At 65.1% G+C, this 20704-nt stretch overlaps 1 protein-coding gene across 5 annotated transcripts; it reads right to left on the bottom strand.

Moving 5' to 3' along the window:
• Positions 1-929: 929 nt before the first annotated feature.
• ZBTB7B (zinc finger and BTB domain containing 7B) lies at positions 930-20381 on the bottom strand. 5 transcript variants are annotated; one of them, XM_054051077.1, is made up of 3 exons: positions 20318-20381; positions 4674-5677; positions 930-1579 (listed from the first exon to the last, which is right to left on the bottom strand). In XM_054051077.1, exons 2-3 carry the CDS (start codon positions 5669-5671, stop codon positions 1153-1155), a joined length of 1425 nt encoding a protein of 474 aa, XP_053907052.1. In that variant the 5' UTR covers positions 5672-5677; positions 20318-20381; the 3' UTR covers positions 930-1152. The 5 variants fall into 5 exon arrangements, with proteins under 5 accessions (XP_053907052.1, XP_053907054.1, XP_053907055.1 ...); XM_054051079.1 differs by lacking the exon at positions 20318-20381 and adding an exon at positions 20131-20227; XM_054051080.1 differs by lacking the exon at positions 20318-20381 and adding an exon at positions 19406-20039.
• Between the last annotated feature and the right edge of the window lie 323 nt (positions 20382-20704).

The following is a 20704-nucleotide window of genomic DNA, read 5'->3' as shown; positions in this document are numbered from 1 at the left end:
CGGACACTTTGGGGGTGTCCCTGCTTCTCCGTTTATTACCAAGCAGCCTTCGTTTAAAAAAAAAAAAAACAAAACAAAACAAAAAGAAAACCAAACACAGACAGACAGACAGACAGACAGAGGCGCCGCGGCGCCCATGATTCGTTTGGTTCCTGACACCAGAGAGGTTCAAGTAGCCGAAAAGTTCAAGTTCACCATAAGGCACTTTTTAAAGCCATGACGGGAGTGGAAACTCCCCCCAATAATTCCTTCCCCATCACCTTCTCCCGACACCCCATGGGGAGGGAGAAGATGTTGGGGGGGCAAAAGGGGGGGGGGGTTTCTGGGGGGGCCCGGGCAGTGCTGGCAGCAGCAGCGGAGGGGCTTGGAAAGAAGGGAGGGGAATATATTACATCATCTCTTTAAATATAGATAAACTCTTATTTTTAGGCAAATAAACCCCCCCTTCTGCTCCCCTGGGGGACTCAGGGATTTTGGGGGGGTGGGGGCGCATGTGCAAAGGGCTCTGGGGGGGGGGGGGGTAACCGCTGTGCTCGGTCACCCCAAGAAGAAGGGGGGGTCCCACAGGGCCAAGGTGGGGGGGGGGGGTTTTTTTTTGGTTGAAAGGGGGGTTGTAGGAGGGGGGGGGTCGGGTAGGGGTTGGGGTTCCCCCCCCCAACCCGGGTGAGCTCACCCAAATAGTGCAACCAAGAGAAAGCAGCCAGGAGTGCAGGGGCGAGGGGGGGGCTCGCCGGGGAGGGGGGGCTGCTTAGGGGGGGGATAAGCTATGTACAGCGCGGGGTGGGGGCCTCTCCCCCCCTATGTTTATTTTTTTGGGGGGGGGGGGGGGCTTGGTCCATGGGTCCCCATCCCCGCTGGGAGGGGGAGAGGGATTTTTTGGGGGGGTCACCCTGATCCCTCTTCATTCCCCCCCCCCCTCCCCCCAAATCGGGGCTCTGCCACAAGAAGGGGGTACCCGGGTGTGGCATAGGGGGAAAAGTTGGGGACCCCCCCCCACCCCATTGTGCAAATCAGCTAAAAGGGGAGGGGGGGGAGTTTCTTCCCCCCCCCCCTTTGCATAACTGGGAATGAACCGTAACGGGGCGGGGGGGGGGCAAAAAAATGGGAAGAGAAACCCCGGCGGGTCCGGTACAACTCAACACATCAACCGCCCTACGCCGTCTCCACCTTCACGGCCGCGTGGGGTTGTGGTTGAGAGCCTTCCTCAACCTCCGGCTCCTCTTCCTCCTCTTTGATCCTTCCCGGTCCCCACAAATGAGCGATGGAGAGACGCAGCCCCTCCAGTCGCCCGTTGGAGAGGTCGAGCCCGGGGGGTCCGGTAGGTTGAGGAGGGGGTTCGTCGCGTCGGCGTCGTCTCGTCCGCACCTCCAGGCAGTTCTGGCCCTTGAGGTGCCGTTGGAGATGGTCGTCCTTGGCGAAGGCCTTGTGGCAGAGGTAGCACTCGTAGGGCCGCGCGCCCGTGTGCAGGTGCATGTGGTTCTTCAGGTCGTAGCTGTGCAAGAAGCGGGCGCTGCAGCGCTGGCACGAGTAGGGCCGCTCGCCCGTGTGCTTCCGCATGTGGATCTTCAGCTTGTCGTTCCTGGGGAGGAGAAGGAGACGTTGGCGTAGGGCGGATGGCAACGCTGGGGAAGCAGCCGCTTGGCCGCGGGGATGCCGGGAGCCGCGTGGTAGGGCAAGGATGCGCGGCAGGTGGGCAGCATCCCTGGGGAAGAAGCCGGTTGGCTGCGGAGATGAAGGTAGTCCCCATGGCAGGGATGGTAGCCACATGGCAGGGATGGTGGCCACATGGCAGGGATGGTGGCCCCATGGCAGGGATGGTAGCCCCATGGCAGGGATGGGTGGCAGGGCATCAGGTGGGCAGCATCCCTGGAAAAGCAGCCAGTTGGCTGCGGAGATGAAGGTAGTCCCCATGGCAGGGATGGTAGCCACATGGCAGGGATGGTGGCCACATGGCAGGGATGGTAGCCACATGGCAGGGATGCGCGGCAGGTGGGCAGCATCCCTGGGGAAGCAGCCAATTGGCTGCGGAGATGAAGGTAGCCCCATGGCAGGGATGGTAGCCACATGGCAGGGATGGTAGCCACACGGCAGGGATGCGCGGCAAGGCATCAGGTGGGGAGCATCCCTGGAAAAGCAGCCGATTGGCTGCGGAGATGAAGGTAGTCCCCATGGCAGGGATGGTAGCCTCATGGCAGGGATGGTAGCCCCATGGCAGGGATGGTAGCCCCATGACAAGGGTGCTCTGCAGGGCACAGGGTGGCCGATGTCCCTGGGGAAGCAGCTGGTTGGCTGTGGAGATGAAGGTAGTCCCCATGGCAGGGATGGTAGCCACATGGCAGGGATGGTAGCCACATGGCAGGGATGGTAGCCACATGGCAGGGATGGTGGCCCCATGGCAGGGATGGGTGGCAGGGCATCAGGTGGGCAGCATCCCTGGGGAAGCAGCTGGTTGGCTGTGGAGATGAAGGTAGTCCCCATGGCAGGGATGGTAGCCCCATGACAAGGGTGCTCTGCAGGGCACAGGGTGGCTGATGTCCCTGGGGAAGCAGCTGGTTGGCTGTGGAGATGAAGGTAGTCCCCATGGCAGGGATGGTAGCCATATGGCAGGGATGGTAGCCCCATGGCAGGGATGGTAGCCAGATGGCAGGGATGGTAGCCCCATGGCAGGGATGGTAGCCACATGGCAGGGATGGGTGGCAGGGCATCAAGTGGGCAGCATCCCTGGGGAAGAAGCCGATTGGCTGCGGAGATGAAGGTAGTCCCCATGGCAGGGATGGTGGCCACATGGCAGGGACGGTAGCCACATGGCAGGGATCGGTGGCAGGGCATCAGGTGGGCAGCATCCCTGGGGAAGCAGCCAGTTGGCTGCGGAGATGAAGGTAGTCCCCATGGCAGGGATGGTAGCCCCATGGCAGAGATGGTGGCCACATGGCAGGGATGGTAGCCACATGGCAGGGATGGTGGCCACATGACAGGGATGGTGGCCACATGGCAGGGATGGTAGCCCCATGGCAGGGATGGTAGCCAGATGGCAGGGATGGTAGCCCCATGGCAGGGATGGTAGCCACATGGCAGGGATGGGTGGCAGGGCATCAAGTGGGCAGCATCCCTGGGGAAGAAGCCGATTGGCTGCGGAGATGAAGGTAGTCCCCATGGCAGGGATGGTAGCCACATGGCAGGGACGGTAGCCACATGACAAGGATGCACAGCAGGGCACCAGGTGGACAGCATCCCTGGAAAAGCAGCCAGTTGGTTGCGGAGATGAAGGTAGTCCCCATGGCAGGGATGGTGGCCACATGGCAGGGATGGTAGCCACATGGCAGGGATGGTAGCCCCATGGCAGGGATGGTAGCCTCATGACAAGGGTGCTCTGCAGGGCACAGGGTGGCTGATGTCCCTGGGGAAGCAGCTGGTTGGCTGTGGAGATGAAGGTAGTCCTGTGGCAGGGATGGTAGCCCCATGGCAGGGATGGTAGCCCCATGGTAAGGATGGTAGCCACATGGCAGGGATGCACAGAACCACGGCACGGACACGGCCGGGCCCCAGCGGGGCTGGCAGGAGACGTGCAGTGGGGGATGCTCCTGGTACTCAGCGGGCAGCGACAGTTTGATCCATCCAGCAGCATCCATAGGATGTAGAAGACCCTGTGGACCCACAATGCACCATGCCAGGGTGCCGGGCACTGGGATGCCATCAAGTACCCAGCAGGCCGGGATGATCCGGTCCATCCAGCGGCACCCATGGGATACCTCCCACTGGCTCAGGGGCTCCAAACCCCATCCAACCTGGCTTTGAACCCCTCCAGGGATGGGATCTGGGGGTTCTGGTGGACATCAAGTTGTAATCATGGAACCATGAGATGGTTTAGGGTGGGAAGAGATCTCAAAGATCATGGGAAGAGACCTCAAAGACACATTGCACCACGCCAGGGATGGGATCTGGGGGTTCTGGTGGATGCCAAGATGGAATCATGGAACCATGAGATGGTTTAGGGTGGGAAGAGATCTTAAAGATCATGGGAAGAGACCCCAAAGACACACTGAACCCCTCCAGGGATGGGATCTGGGGGTTCTGGTGGACGTCAAGTTGGAATCATGAAACCATAAGATGGTTTAGGGTGGGAAGAGACCTCAAAGATCACGGGAAGAGACCTCAAAGATCATGGGAAGAGACCTCAAAGACACATTGCACCACGCCAGGGATGGGATCTGGGGGTTCTGGTGGATGCCAAGATGGAATCATGGAACCATGAGATGGTTTAGGGTGGGAAGAGATCTCAAAGATCATGGGAAGAGACCTCAAAGATCATGGGAAGAGACCTCAAAGACACACTGAACCCCTCCAGGGATGGGGTCTGGGGGTTCTGGTGGACGTCAAGTTGGAATCATGGAACCATGAGATGGTTTGGATGGGAAGAGACCTCAAAGATCACGGGAAGAGACCTCAAAGATCATGGGAAGAGACCTCAAAGACACATTGCACCACGCCAGGGATGGGATCTGGGGGTTCTGGTGGATGCCAAGATGGAATCATGGAACCATGAGATGGTTTAGGGTGGGAAGAGATCTCAAAGATCATGGGAAGAGACCTCAAAGATCATGGGAAGAGACCCCAAAGACACACTGAACCCCTCCAGGGATGGGATCAGGGCTCACCCGTCCGGCAACACTCACCGTGTGAAGCGAACGCCGCAGACCTGGCAGGCGAAGGGCTTCTCGCCCGTGTGCGTGCGCATGTGCCGGGGCAATTTACCGGCACCGTGGATGACTTTGTGGCAGACGGGACACTCTTGGGGCATCTGCGAACGGCGCTTACGCACCAACTTGTCAGGCGTATCCAACCCCGGCGCCAGCGATTCATGGTGCAGCGAGCTCAGGTACGCCATCAGGTCGGGGTCGATGGCATCTTCATCCTCATCGGCATCCTCGGGGGACAGGGGGGGTTGGTAGGGGAAGGGGAAGGGGTGCGGGGGCAGCTCCTCCTCCTCGGGCAGCTCAAAGCTGTCATAGGGTAGAGGTAACCCCTCGGGCAGGGGTGGCGAGGGCGGCTCGGCGGGCAGCGTGGGGCTGCCGCAGCCTTCGGCCTCAGCGGGCGTCTCCTCCGCGTGGTTGTTGAGACGAGAGCCGCACGTTTGTAGGAACTTGCGCGTCTTCTTGCTGCGACGGGCGACGGGGCGAGGGGGCGGTGGTGGGGGCTCCTCGCCCTCAGGAAGGGTAGCGAAAGCTTCCAGGTAGCGTCGGGCGCGCTCGCAGTCGCCGTCATCCGGGCAAGGTGCCTCCAAGCCGCTGCCCTGCAGGATCTCCACGCAGGCAGCGATCACGCAAGGGATCTCCAGCAGGCGGGCGGCGCGCAGCACCTCGCCCATGTTGGCGCTGCTGATGGTGAGCGTCGCCGTGTAGGCAAATTCCAACAACGCTCCTAAAGCCTCCGGTCCCACAAAGTCCAACTCGCAAACCTCTTGTCCCGGTCCCGGTCCGGCAAAAAGCTTCTTGAAATAGCGGCTGGAGGCGGCCAAGACGGCGCGGTGGGTACGATATTCCAATCCTTGTGTCTTGATGGTGACGTCGCAGAGCAGCCCGAGCTGGCGTTGCTCATTGAGGCAGCTCAAAAGCTCGCTGCTGTGCTCGGGGAAGGGGATGCCGATGAGGTCGTCTTCTGGGCTGGTCATCATCTTTACCTGCGGGAAGGATGAGATGGTCCCAAACCGGCACTGGACATCGTGGTTGAAGCATCAGCTCCACCACGAAGCCAAGGTGTGAGGAAAGCCAACGAAGCCATCAGCTCCACCATGAAACCAACGTGTGAGGAAAGCCATCAGCTCCACCATGAAGCCAACGTGTGAGGAAAGCCAACGAAGCCATCAGCTCCACCATAAAAACAACATGTGAGGAAAGCCAATGAAGCCATCAGCTCCACCATGAAGCCAACGTGTGAGGAAAGCCAACGAAGCCATCAGCTCCACCATGAAGCCAACGTGTGAGGGAAGTCATCAGCTCCACCATGAAGCCAACGTGTGAGGAAAGCCAATAAAGCCATCAGCTCCACCATGAAGCCAACGTGTGAGGAAAGCCATCAGCTCCACCATGAAGCCAACGTGTGAGGGAAGTCATCAGCTCCACCATGAAGCCAACGTGTGAGGAAAGCCAACAAAGCCATCAGCTCCACCATGAAGCCAACGTGTGAGGGAAGCCATCAGCTCCACCATGAAGCCAACGTGTGAGGAAAGCCAACAAAGCCATCAGCTCCACCATGAAGCCAACGTGTGAGGAAAGCCAACAAAGCCATCAGCTCCACCATTAAACCAACGTGTGAGGAAAGCCATCAGCTCCACCATGAAACCAACGTGTGAGGAAAGCCAACGAAGCCATCAGCTCCACCACAAAGCCAACGGCGCTCAGCGGTGGCACCAAGGGCTGGGGTTTTGGTGGGACACCAACCCAGGGCAGGATAGAGGGTGCCCTCCTAACCCCACGCTGAGGTTGGTGGCAACGAGCCCCCCCTTGCCGCAGCCCCCCGCTTCCTCCGCCGCCGTCACCCGGCTTCCCCGCGCCGCTGCCACAGCAAAGGGGGAAATCTCAGCGCGGCGCCTTTGAACGGTGCCGGAACGCGGCGCTTCCTGCACGCCGACCCACCCACCCGTCCCCTCGGCCCCCCAACCTGCCGGCGCAACCCCAACGCAGCCACCAGCTCGCTGCAGCCTCCTCCTGGGAACGCGGGTCTCGCCGGCGGCGGGTGGGTGGCTGAGTGCCGGGAAGAGGGCCCCGAGGGCTGGGGGGCCGCCCCACGGAACCCAAACCGGGCTGGGAACGGGGGCCACGCTTCCTGCCACCGCAGATTAGCATCAGCACCCGCGCCGGCGGCTTCTGCCCCCGCTCCCTCCCGCTTTGCCCCAGCCCGCGGCCGCTCCGCGCCCAGCCAAGCCCTGCCGGCACCAGCCGGGCCTTTCCCACGCCTGGCAGGGCTTGGCCACAGCCATAAACCTGGCACCGGCGCCTGGCGTCCCCGTGGTGCCGAGTTGGGGATTTGCGCGTCCCCACGGAGACGGCACGGGTGGGTGATGGAGCGTGTGGGAAGAGGGAGCCCACCGCCCTCCTCACCCGCAGCGGTTGCAGCTCCAGTGCGGCAACGTGGCTGGCAACTCCATGGCAACCCATGGGTGATGCCCTCTGGGCACTCTGGTGCTGCCATCTGGCCATCAGCTCGGAGAATTGTGGGATTGAGGAATGGGTTGGGGTGGAAGGAACCTCAAAGGTCATCCAGTCCAACCCCCTGCCACGGGCAGGGACACTTCCCACTGGATGAGGGGCTCCAAACCCCATCCAACCTGGCCTGGAACCCCTCCAGGGATGGGATCTGGGGGTTCTGGTGGACGTCAGGTGGGAATCACGGAACCATGAGATGGTTTGGGTGGGAAGAGATCTCAAAGATCATCCAGTTCCAGCCTAGGGGCAGGGACATCTCCCACTGGATGAGGGGCTCCAAACCCCATCCAACCTGGCCTGGAACCCCTCCAGGGATGGGATCTCATGGTTCTGGTTGACGTCAAGCGAGAATCATGGAGCTATGAGATGGTTTGGGTTGGAAGGGACCTCAAAGCCCATCCAGTCCCACCCCTGCCATGGGCAGGGACACCTCCCACTGGCTGAGGGGCTCCAAACCCCATCCAACCATGCCTGGAACCCCTCCAAGCCATGGTGGCATTGGCATTGGCCCTCACCAGGCCACGCTGAGCCCCACCAGCCCCATCCGAACTGAACCCCACCAGACGGTTCCTTCCCGTGCCAAGCCACGCGGTGCCGTCGGCGGGCGCGGGGGAACGTGCCCCCTCTTGCCCACGGAGGGGCGGCGCGGCCGGCGGCCCCCCGGCATAGGGGCCCATCCCCGTGCCGGCCGCTCCCTACGTTTTGGGCGCCCGCCAGCTTGGGGCTGCCTCGGCAGGCGGCTGGGAACGGCCCCGGAGCAACCGGCTGCGGAGCCGCCCCAGCCGCTGCCAAGCAGGCCAGACCGGCATGGCAGGCGGCAACCGCCCCTGAAACTGGGAACCGGGCAGCGCCGACCGCCCGGGATGCTGGCACCGAGCACCCATGGGTGCCCCCTCCCAACCACTCTTGCCCAGGCGCCATCTCGGGGTCCCCGTGGCGGCGGGGGCGAGCGGATTAGGGGGGGATTAAAGCATCAGAGCCCCGCGAGCCAACAGGCAGCGACAGCCCCCGGTGGGATTAGGCCGGATTAGGAGCCGGGGCAGGATTAAGGGGGTGAGAGCCCCCGCGCCGGCGCTCAGGCAGAAAGAAGGGCGTTTGCGGTGACGCAGCGCCCGCCGAGGGGGCGATGGGGGCTACGCGGGGGTCCCGGGGCTGAGGCGGGTGGGGGTCGTGGATGAGGCGGTTGGTAGAGTGAGTTGGGTTGGAAGGGAGCGCCAAACCCAACCAGTTTCACCACAGAGACACCTCCCACGCCATCGGGGGCTCCAAACCCCGGTCAACGCTCATCGTTGGCAGCAGGATGGACCCCCTCCAACTTTTGCCCCCCTATGGTACCCCAAAAACCGGGTCTGGGGTGCGCGCCGGGGCTGGGGTTGGCACGTTGGCGCTGCAGTTGAACCCCAACCCAACGAAGAACCACCAAAGCCGTCAGCTTCGTGATGCCACAACGCAACTGAGGAGCTTCTCAGCACCGCCGGCGCCCATTCGGCAGAGCCACGGCTCAACCCGGCGAGAGAGCCGGGACCCCCGGGAGCAGCGGCAGGGCCGGATGCCGGTGGACGAAGACGTGAAGCCGAAGCAGGGCGGGGGCGAAGCGGGTGGCAAGAGCGGGATTTTCCATCACACCAAAACCACCCATTTACGGCTTCTTCTTCTTCTTCGCCGACACCCCCACCGCCTCCGCCGCGCATCCTCCTCGCCGGAGCGAAGTCACATGCTGAGCGGGTGCTGCCATCGAGGAGATGGCGGCGGCGATAAGGAAATGGGAGGGGGGATGAGGTGTGAGGGGGCCCCATCCACCCCCAGACCCCCCCAAAGTTCCTCGGCCGATGCCAGGAGACGACGGCACGGGGGGGGGTTATGGGATGGGGAGGGGGCTGGCAGCCATACCCGCTCGCCACGCTGCGCCAAAGCTTTCTCGGTTACGTCAATGCCTGCGGCCGGGCCTGTTTCGGCTGCGGCAGCGGTACGGGGCCGGCGAAAAGGGGGAGTCGCTCCCCACGCATCACCCGCTCCCACGGTGGGGCGGGTGGCAAAGGGAACAATGCCTACTTGGGTCACCGTGACATCTTGCCGCCGGCGCGGACCGCAACCGTCGCCAGTCCTCATTCACCTGCCAAGCCCTCCCGAGCCCGGCGCTCCGGTTGCTTCGGCGCAGCCGTACGCGGTGGGGTTGGGGTTCCGGGGGGGTTCCGTCTCCTGTAGAACCCACCCGGTGTAGGGGTTGGTTCTATCCTGTGCCGTGAAGTCACGACGGCAGCCGGCACGGTGCCGGGCGCGGCGGAGAGTGGGGGATGTAGGATGGGAGGAGGTGTCCGGGGGGGGTCCGGTTGATTCCCTCTATGGGAGGGGGAAAAAAAGGGGGTGAGAGGGTCAACAACCGCCACCCCAAAGCGCCGCCGAGAGCTGCAGTGTTCGATCACGAGAGGCGCAAATGCTGTCGAGGGACTTCACAGCCGCATCGGGGAGAGTGAGTCACGCAGGAAGGGGAGCGCTGAACCAGACACCCACCGGACCCACACACAGCCCCACACATGGCCCCCAGCCCCACATCCAGCCCCACACATTGCCTCACACATGGCCCCCAGCCCCACATCCAGCCCCACACATTGCCTCACACATGGCCCCCAGCCCCATACACGGCCCCACAAATGGCCCCCAGCCCCACACACAGCCCCACACATGGTCCCCAGCCCCACACATGGCCCCTAGCCCCACACCCAGCTCCACGCATAGCCCCCAGCCCCACACATGGCCCCACACATGGCCCCCAGCCCCATACATGGCCCCACACATGGCCCCCAGCCCCATACACGGCTCCACACATGGCCCACAGCCCCATACATGGCCCCACACATGGCCCCCAGCCCCATACACGGCTCCACACATGGCCCACAGCCCCATACATGGCCCCACACATGGTCCCCAGCCCCACACATTGCCCCACGCAAAGCCCCCAGCCCAACATATTGCCCCACACATGGTCCCCAGCCCTACACATTGCCCCACACCCCACATCCAGCCCCACACATGGCCCCCAGCCCTACACATGGCCCCACGCATGGCCCCCAGCCCCACATCCAGCCCCACGCATGGTCCCCAGCCCCACACATGGCCCCACACATGGCCCCCAGCCCCATACATTGCTCCACACATGGCCCCCAGCCCCATACACAGCCCCACACATGGCCCACAGCCCCACATCCAGCCCCACGCATGGTCCCCAGCCCCACACATGGCCCCACACATGGCCCCCAGCCCAACATATTGCCCCACATATGGCCCCCAGCTCCACACATGGCCCCCAGCCCCATACATTGCTCCACACATGGCCCCCAGCCCCACACCCAGCCCCACACATGGCCCCTAGACCCACACCCAGCCCCACGCATAGCTCCCAGCCCCACATATTGCCTCATACATGGCCCCCAGCCCCACACATGGCCCCACACATGGCCCCCAGCCCCACACACGGCCCCACACATGGCCCCCAGCCCCATACACAGCCCCACACATGGCCCACAGCCCCATACATGGCCCCACACATGGCCCCCAGCCCCACACATTGCCCCACGCATAGCCCCCAGCCCCATACACAGCCCCACACATGGCCCACAGCCCCACACATGGCCCCATACATGGCCCCCAGCCCCACACATTGCCCCACGCATAGCCCCCAGCCCCACACCCAGCCCCACACACGGCCCCACGGCACCAGAGAGCGAGAGCCATGCCACGGCTCAGCCCAACGCTGCTGTTGGGTTCTTTGCACCGGCAACGCATCCCAGAGTGCTCCCGCTCCGCCGGCACCTCGAGTGCCTCATGGGCACAGCCGGGATGCCACGGCCAAAGCACGGAGCCATCGGCACCGAGGAAGGGGATTTGTGTGCCGTGGCCGAGGTACAGCAGCTACTGGCACCAAAGAAGGGGGTCCAAGTGCCATGGCCAAGGCATGGAGCCATCGGCACCAAGAAGGAGGTCTGAGCACCACAGCCGAGACACGGCAGCCATCGGCACCGAGGAAGGAGGTCTGAGCACCACAGCCGAGACGCGGCAGCCATCGGCACCAAGAAGGGAGTTTGAGCACCACAGCCGAGACGCGGCAGCCATCGGCACCAAGGAAGGAGGTTTGAGCACCACAGCCGAGACACGGCAGCCGTCGGCACCGAAGAAGGGAGTTTGAGCACCACAGCCGAGACACGGCAGCCATCGGCACCAAGAAGGGAGTTTGAGCACCACAGCCGAGACACGGCAGCCGTCGGCACCGAAGAAGGGAGTTTGAGCACCACAGCCGAGACACGGCAGCCATCGGCACCAAGAAGGGAGTTTGAGCACCACAGCCGAGACACGGCAGCCGTCGGCACCGAGGAAGGGGGTTTGAGCACCGTGGCTGAGCTGTGCCTCTGCAGCCATCCAGTGCCACCCGGCGCAGCTCCCGGGGTGCGGTGCCAGCCTGGCACGGCAGCCCTGCCACGGCAAAGCAGGCGGCTGCGAGCACGTCGGCGTCGCCAGCACCAACGCCAACACCTGCAGCGGGGATCGAGCAGCGCAACTGAGCCCCCGGCACCAAACCTCTGCCCGCCGGCCCCGCGCTGGCACAGCGGACCCCGCACGCTGCCAAAACCTTCCCAGGGCAGGCAGGGAGGCCACGGTGACCTGCTCCTCAGTGCCCGTCCCATCCCATCCCACCGGCAGCGCAGGGTTTGGGCGATGCCAGCATCGCGGTTGGTGCCAGCGCGGCTGCTCCCGGCCCTCCCCGTGCCCGGCGCTCCCCGGCATTCCGGCATCTTCTCCGCCGCGCTGGCTGATGGCGGCGAGGTGGGCACACGGCTCACCTGGCGTGCGTCCCGGCGTGGCTCGGCGCTGCGCGGCGGCCGGCTGGCGGCCCGCGAGCGGCAAGGAGGGGAAGGAGGGTGCTGTGTGTGAACTTGGCCCTGCTCCTCGCTGCGCTCGAGCGCAGGATCCCACCTCAAAAGGAGTCGACGCCCACACCCCGGGTCACGCACCTCCCAGCCCCGCTTTGCTTCCCAGAACACACACGGCATTAACCCTTCACAGACGGCAACCGGGCGGTGGGGCGCCAACGCCGGAACCGGGCGGGGGGCACCGCCTCAGCTCCCCTTTTCCTACAGGAGGAAATTCCCAGTGCCAACAGGACGCGCTCGCCGTGCTGCGGGCATCCCCTCCTCGCCGACAGCATCCCCTCCTCACTGACAGCATCCCCTCCTCGCCGACAGCATCCCCTCCTCGCCGACAGCATTCCCTCCTCGCCGACAGCATCCCCTCCTCGCCGACAGCATCCCCTCCTCGCCGACAGCATCCCCTCCTCACTGACAGCATCCCCTCCACGACGACGGCATCATCTCCTCGCGGACGGCATCCCCTCCTCGCCAACAGCATCCCCTCCTCGCCAACAGCATCCCCTCCTCGCCAACAGCATCCCCTCCTCGCCGACAGCATCCCCTCCTCGCCAACAGCATCCCCTCCTCGCCAACAGCATCCCCTCCTCACCAACAGCATCCCCTCCTCGCCGACAGCATCACCTCCTCGCCAACAGCATCACCTCCTCGCCAACAGCATCCCCTCCTCGCCGACAGCATCCCCTCCTCGCCGACAGCATCACCTCCTCGACGACAGCATCACCTCCTCGCCAACAGCATCACCTCCTCGCCAACAGCATCCCCTCCTCGCCGACGGCATCCCCTCCTCGCCGACGGCATCACCTCCTCGACGACAGCATCACCTCCTCGCCGACAGCATCTCCTCCTCGCCAACAGCATCCCCTCCTCGCCGACAGCATCCCCTCCTCGCCGACAGCATCCCCTCCTCGCCAACAGCATCCCCTCCTCGCCAACAGCATCCCCTCCTCGCCAACAGCATCCCCTCCTCGCCGACGGCATCACCTCCTCGCCAATAGCATCACCTCCTCGCTGACGGCATCACCTCCTCGCCAACAGCATCCCCTCCTCGCCACCTGCTCCGACTCCCTGTGCCGAGGCGTCGGACAAGCCCTCACCCTCTCGCCACCCCAAGGCAGGGCACTGGGAGCCCAGCACTGGGTGCTGGGCGCAGGTATTGGGTGCTGGGGGCAGAGCGATGGGCACTGGGTGCGGGTACTGGGTGCTGAGTGATGGGCATTGGGTGATGGGCATCGAGTGCTGAGCACTGGGTGCTGGGAGTTCACCGATGGGTGCTGGGAGCTCACCGATGGGCACTGGGCACAGGTATTGGGTGCTGGGGACAGAGCAATGGGCACTGGGTGCTGGGCTCTGGGTGCTGAGTGATGGGCATTGGGTGATGACCACTGGATGCTGAGTACTGGGCATTGGGTGATGGGCACTGGGTGCTGAGCACTGGAAACTGGGTGATGGGCACTGGGAGCTCAGCGCTGGGTGTTGAGTGATGGGCACTGGGTGCTAAGCACTGGGCATTGGGTGCTGAGTGATGGGCATTGGGTGATGAGCACTGGGCATTGGGTGCTGGGCATTGGGTGCTGAGCGCTGGGCATTGGGTGCTGAGTGCTGGATGTTGAGTGATGGGCATTGGGTGCTGAGCGATGGGTGTTGAGTGATGGGCACTGGGTGCTGAGCACTGGGCGTTGGGTGATGGGCATTGGGTGCTGAGCACTGGGCATTGGGTGATGGGCATTGGGTGATGAGCACTGGATGCTGAGCACTGGATGCTGAGCGCTGGGCATTGGGTGCTGAGCTCTGGGTGCTCGCTTCTGGCCGCAGCCAGCTTGGCCGAGGCAGGATGGCGCCTGCGCTGGGCGGCAGCGGGCTTGGTTGCCACCGCAGGGCTGGGCTCGGTGCAGCGTGCCCCAACCTGCCCGCCCAGCGCCACCGCCGCCCCCCAGCCCGCCTCTGCCCCCCAAAAACCGCTCCCTGAGCTCCCACAGGGGATACAGCATACGGGGAGCCGGGCTGGAGACTCAGCCATGGCCCCAACCGGACCGCGGCGTTTGCCCCCCAAACCCCCCTCGTCCCCCCCGACAGCCCCCCGGGGCCGCGGGCAGGTTCACGCAATCCCCCCTCTAATTACACCCTCGGCGTCCCCGGCTAAACAGCAATTACCAGACTGGGGAGCGCACCCCACACCCCGCCACCGGCACCCAGCACCCGCCCCGGCCGCCCACACCGGCCCTGCCGCGGCCGTGCCACGGTGCTGCACTGGGGCTGCTCCCCAAATGGAGCGGCCGAACCCCCCAAATGGAACAGCCAAACCCCCCAAATGGAGCGGCCGAACCCCCCAAATGGAGCGGCCAAACCCCCAAATGGAGCAGTCGAACCCCCAAAGGGAGCGGCCAAACCCCCCCAATGGAGCAGCCAAACCCCCCAAATGGAGCAGTCGAACCCCCAAATGGAGCGGCCAAACCCCCCAAATGGAGCGGTCAAACCCCTAAATGGAACAGCCAAACCCCCAAATGGAACGGCCAAACCCCCAAATGGAGCGGTCAAACCCCCAAATGGAGCGGCCGAACCCCCCCAATGGAGCGGTCAAACCCCCCAAATGGAGCGGTCGAACCCCCAAATGGAGCGGTCGAACCCCTAAATGGAGCGGCCAAACCCCCCAATGGAGCGGCCAAACCCCTAAATGGAACAGCCAAACCCCTCAAATGGAGTGGTCGAACCCCCAAATGGAGCGGTTGAACCCCCAAATGGAGCAGCCAAACCCCCCAAATGGAGCGGCCAAACCCCCCAAATGGAGCGGCCGAACCCCCCCAATGGAGCGGTCAAACCCCCCAAATGGAGCAGTTGAACCCCCAAATGGAGCGGTCAAACCCCCCCAATGGAGCGGCCAAACCCCCAAATGGAGCGGTTGAACCCCCAAATGGAGCGGTCAAACCCCCCAAATGGAGCGGTCAAACCCCTCCAAATGGAGCGGTGAAACCCCCCCAAATGGAGCGGCCAAACCCCCCCAATGGAGAGACCAAACCCCCAAATGGAGCGGCCAAACCCCCAAATGGAGCGGTTGAACCCCGAATGGAGCGGTCAACCCCCTAAATGGAGCAGCCAACCCCCCCCAACCTGTGGGCAGCCCCATTGCAGAGCCCTGGCACAACCAGGACCCGGTGCCGGTGCTCCCGGCAACTCCAGGCCAAGCAGAAAGGGGAAGAGTCCCTCACCAGCGCGGCCGCGTCACCGGGCAGGGAGGGCGCCTCCGTGCCCAACGACGTTGGCGGAAAGAGCCGGATTGTGCAAGAACCCGACCACACCAGCGGGCAGAGGGGCCTTTCGCCCGCCGCGGGTCACCGTGCACCGGCGCGGCGTCCCCCCCCCCCGTCACCGTGCACCAACCGCGATGCGCTCCGAAGAGAAGCAGCGACGGCGCTAAGCGGTGATGCCCACCACGACGGGTCGGTGGGCACAGCTCTGGCATCACCGGTAGGGAGGGACGGCCGCGGCAGCCGCCCGCCACCCCCTCCGGCTGCCCTTTGCTCCCCATAAAGGGGGGGAACGGCGCCAGCCCCCCCCCGGCCCAGGTGTGCCAGGTGCTAAGGGCGGCAGATAAGGTGGGCGAGGCGGGCAGGGAGGGGCACGGCATGGGCACGCAGCCCTGACTCAGGGTTCCTGCTGGTGGCCGGGCCCCGCCGCGGTGAGTCACCGTGTGTCCCCCCCCAACCCTTGGGGGGGTGTCGCAACCGCCCATGCATTGGCCACGAAGTGCCGCTCGCCCCGGTTTGGAGGGGGGCATCGACGGTGCCCACCCCTCGCTGGGGACACCCCGGTCTTTAAAGAGGATGGGTTGACCTTCATCCATCGTCCTCCACCCGTTGCCACGTGCTCCTGCAGCATCCCGGCTCCCACACGGCACCAGCGGGATGGGCACCTCAGCCATGGGCATCACCATCCCCATACGGCGCATCCCAGTTTGCCGCCAGTCGGGGATCCCACGGCCACTCTGTTCGCCCCAGGGATGGCCAAGACGGATGCGCCCATGGGTACGCAGCCTCTGTGGTCCCCCCATGGGCTTCCAAATGCCGGGAAGAGGCCACGCCAGGCCAGACACCGCCTGTCCCCGCGGCGCGAGGCCACGCGCAGGCAGAGGGGGATGAGGAAGGAAAGGAATGAAGGGGTTGTAGGAACGGAGTTCGGGATGTAGGGGAACAGGAAGGAAAAGGTCAACCTTGAACCCCATGTGGGGTGAAACCCATCCCCAGGTGCTCCCGCGGCGCAGCGGACACGGCCGTGGTCACGGCGAGTGGCACCGGGAAGGGACCCAAGGCCAGCTGGTGGCCAGGTCAACCCTACCAGCACCACGAAGGGCAAAGCGGAGATGGACATCACCCGGAGCGCTCAACCCAGTCCTGACCAGGACCGCGCCTGGTGGCGGGCACAGAGGTGGCGGTGGCAGCGGGGCCGCAGCGTGAGCCGCCTCGGGTGCCCCTCGGAGGAGAACCAGCACCCCACATCCCCACCGGCCCACCCAGGTGCCCCCCAGGCTGGTGGCATCTCCTGCCCAACCGTGGGGTCCTCGCCCTGATGGCACCCCAAGCACCGCCGCGGTGGCACCGGGGCGGCGCTGGCGCTGCTGGGGTCACCCGGCAAGGACAGTGCCAGCCCACAGCCCCCCCCATTGCCACCCCCCGAAATAGCCCGGCTTCCGCCCCCACGGCAGCTGCCTGCTGCCAGCTCCCCGCTGCCCACGGCTGATCCCGGGGGAGGGAAGGAGGGGGGGGCACAGGCGGCTTTAATCCCCCCTACCCTGAGCCCACGGAGCGCTGCCAGCGCGGCTGTGCCCGCCGCAGCCTCTCCGAGCCACCGAGACCCCGACAAGCATCCCGTGCCGTGGCCGACAGCATCCCGTCCCACGGGGCACCAACCCCAGCGTGGCACGCGGGGCTGTCCCCAAACCCGAATCCCACCGGGATGTCCCCACGGTGCCTCAGCGGGATGGGAATCCCCTTCCCCTGTTTGGCCCCCAGAGCGGAGCATCCTCCTGCTCACCCTCACCGCATCCACAGCCCACGGAGGAGACGCCAAGCGCAACCGCCGTGCCCACCGCGCGCCAGCGCCTCATCGCCATCCCGCGCAACGCTCTGCAAAGCCCCCTCCGTACTCACCGTCCCCTCCGAGCGCTGCCCATGGGGGGACACACGGTTGGGGACAGAGCCACGGCAGAGCGGAGCGCGCGGCGCAGCCGAGGCTGCCGGGAGAGGCCAGAGCTCGCCTGACCTACTTCTCCTTCCGCATCACCTGCTTTCATTTTCCCTCCGTCCCCTCTTGGCCACGCCAAGTCACGCCACCGGCTCTCGCCGGGGGTACGCGGCACCGCGCGGTTCCCACCACGCCAACCCTTTTCCCCATCCCCAGGTGGCCCTGAAGGTCACCGAGCAGAAGTCCCGGCACCGGGCACAACCGCCGCTGCCTTGCGCGGCCACTCGAGCGTCACGGCCGTGGCATGAAGCGAGTTTGTCGGGTCTCAGCCCAACCTCTCGCCGGGTTTTCCCCACGCTGGCGGGGCCGTGGCGGGGACACCGGAGGGAATATGGGGAGAGCCGGGAAAGCACCAACCACCACCCCCTTCCTTGCCGGCCCCCGCCGTGGGGTTACCATGGAAAGGCGGTGTTGGCGGCGGCGGGGGAGCGCGGGCTCCCGGGGGCTCTCGCCAGCAGCCCGCGTGCTGCCAGGAGAGATTTCTCCACGGTTTCATCATCCACCGCCTGCCCCGAAGGAGAAGTTCCTGCGGAGGGTGTGGGGCAGCAACACCCCCCCAAGAGCCACCCTGAGGGTTGGGGTGCAGGGGCTACGCTGGGGGCCCCCCCGTTGCGCTCAGGCCTGAGGCGCTCGTGCCACGTGTGCACCGAGGGGGCACGGCACCAGCTGGCAGCGCCGTAGCGCCAGGGCCTGGGGCTCGGCACCGCCGCGCCGCCACAGACGGGAGGCGGACGGACTGGGCCACGAGCTCAGGGGGTCCCCAGTACCCACAAACGACATCCCCACCCCCCACACACACCCGCCGGTCACCCCATATCTGGGTTTGGCATCTTCACCCACTCTGACCCCCCAATTCCCAGTAAGGGCACCCCCAGGCTGACCCTGCTCCCAGCATGGGGAACCAGTGAGGCTGCACCCCAGTTTCAGGGGGTCCCCAGAACCAAAAACCCATGTCACCCCCACCCGCCGGTCACCCCATATCTGGGTTTGGCACTTTCACCCACTCTGACCCCCCAATTCCCAGTAAGGGCACCCCCAGGCTGGCCTTGCTGCCACCAAGGGGGACCAGCAAGGCTGCACCCCAGTTTCAGGGGGTCCCCAGAACCAACAACCCATGTCCCCCCCACCCGCCGGTCACCCCATGCCTGGGTTTGCCACTTTCACCCACTCTGGCACCCCAATTCCCAGTAAGGGCACCCCCAGGCTGACCCTGCTCCCAGCACGGGGAACCAGCGAGGCTGCACCCCAGTCTCAGGGGGTCCCCAGAACCAACAACACATGTCCCCGCCCCCACCGGTCACCCCATATCTGGGTTTGGCACTTTCACCCACTCTGACCCCCCAATTCCCAGCAAGGGCACCCCCAGTCTGGCTCTGCTCCCGGCACAGGGAACCAGCGAGGCTGCACCCCAGTCTCAGGGGGTCCCCAGAGCCAACAACTGATGTCCCCCCCACCCGCCGGTCACCCCATGCCTGGGTTTGGCACTTTCACCCACTCTGGCACCCCAATTCCCAGCAAGGGCACCCCCAGTCTGGCTCTGCTCTCGGCACCGGGAAGCAGCCAATCCTCTCCCGGATCTCCGAGGATCCGCAGCCCCCACAAACAACATCGACCCCATCAGTGGTCACCCCAACTCCTCAATCCCAGTGCCTTCACCCGCTGTACCCCCCTCTTCCCAGCAAGGCCACCCCCAGTTTGGCCCCAACCCGCACCCGGACCTCAGGGGCTCCCCAGCACCCACAAACGATATCCCCCCCCCTCACTGGTCACCCCACGCCTGAGCCCCCCTCTTCCCAGCAAGGCCACCCCCTGCCCCCCACTCTCGTTTGCCCCACGCTTTCCCTTTCCCCACGCACTCACCCCAAGTTCCCAAACCCGGACCCTCCCTTGGCACCCGGCATCGCGCCACCGCGGCCTCGAATCACCGGGATCGCCACCGCGGCCTCGACTCACCGGCTGCTGCCGTGTGCCTCTGTGCCAGAGCAGGGAGAACCTCCCCTAAGCTGCAGAGAACCTAAAGGGAAACTGAGGCATGGCAAGACTCACCCTACAGCGAAAGCTGGCACCGCGTCCACTCGCCAGGCGAAAGCAGACACAGGTCAAGGGCGGCCACGGCGCAAGACGGTGGCGCGGGCCACGGCGGGAGGGTAAATACCGCACCCCACCCCGGGCAAACAGCCGGTGGGGCGGCCGGTTGGTGGGGGGGGGGGGACGGGACACGGACGGCGGGGCTGGGTGCACGCAGGGCAGAGTCCACCGGTGCTCGGTGGGTGCTACCGGCGTTCGGTTGGCGTTTGCGGTGCCTTGGTGGGTGCTGGCGGTGTTTGGCGGGTGTTACCGGTGCTCGGTGGGTGCTACCGAGTCATCAGGCCCGTTCAGACCCTTCACCCGGTGCCACCCGGTGCCACCGGGATACTCATCTTGGTGCTACCCGGTGCCCCGTACAACCGGGAACGCTACCGAACCGTTCGCCAAGGCGGGGTGGGATGACACCGAGCACCCACCGGAGATCCCGGCTGGATGGCGGCACCGCAACCGGAGCTTTCGCAGCCGTTCTGGGGACCCACCGGGATCTCCGGTTTCCCATAGAACGCGCCGGTAAGGCACAATCCGGTGTGAAGGAAGACCCCACGCGTGACTATCGCCCCCCCCCCCCCCGGGGCGACGTGGCTGCCGGTACCACCGGTGGATAAGGGGTACGGGAAGCGCGCAGCGGGGAGGAGGAGATGCTCCTCGCCCCGATGGTCCCCGGTAGCATCGCCGTAACTCACCGCAAAACCGGGGGTGCAATAAGAAAAAAAAAAACCAATAAAAATAAAATAAAATAAAATAAAAAACCAAACAAAATAAACAACAACAAAAAAAAGCCGTCTCCGCACCGGTCCCGGTAAAACCGGTAGAACCGGTGCCGGTGGGGTCGGTAATGTCGTCGGTGGGTCCCGTCCGAGCCTCTCTCACCTGCTGGTCCCGGCGGCTCCGCCTCCGCCTTCACCTGCAGCCGCCGCGCCCCTCCCGCTGCCCCCCCCACCCCCCCCACCCCAACCCCACCCCCCCCTCCCCTCCCGCCTCCCTCCCGGGACCGCCGCCACCGCCGCCACCGGGACTCCAGGAAGCGCCCACCCCCGCCGGGAGCTCATTGGGCAGCGCCCCCGCGCTCCGGTTTCTCATTGGAGGAATGGGGTGACCGTCAGACCCCCCCCCCATCCATCCATCCATTCACCCCCCCCACCCCCCCCCCCAAACCGCGCCCCTCGGGAGGTGCCCCCCCGCCCCCCCCCCCCACCGGGATTTGGGGTGCGCGGTGGGGGGAGCTGAGTCAGAGCGACAACGGGGACCGGGGAGAGT

The sequence above is a fragment of the Cuculus canorus genome, chromosome 28 (genome assembly GCF_017976375.1).
Source record: "Cuculus canorus isolate bCucCan1 chromosome 28, bCucCan1.pri, whole genome shotgun sequence".
NCBI classification, from domain to species: domain Eukaryota; kingdom Metazoa; phylum Chordata; class Aves; order Cuculiformes; family Cuculidae; genus Cuculus; species Cuculus canorus.
This window is presented reverse-complemented; position numbering and strand designations above follow the sequence as displayed.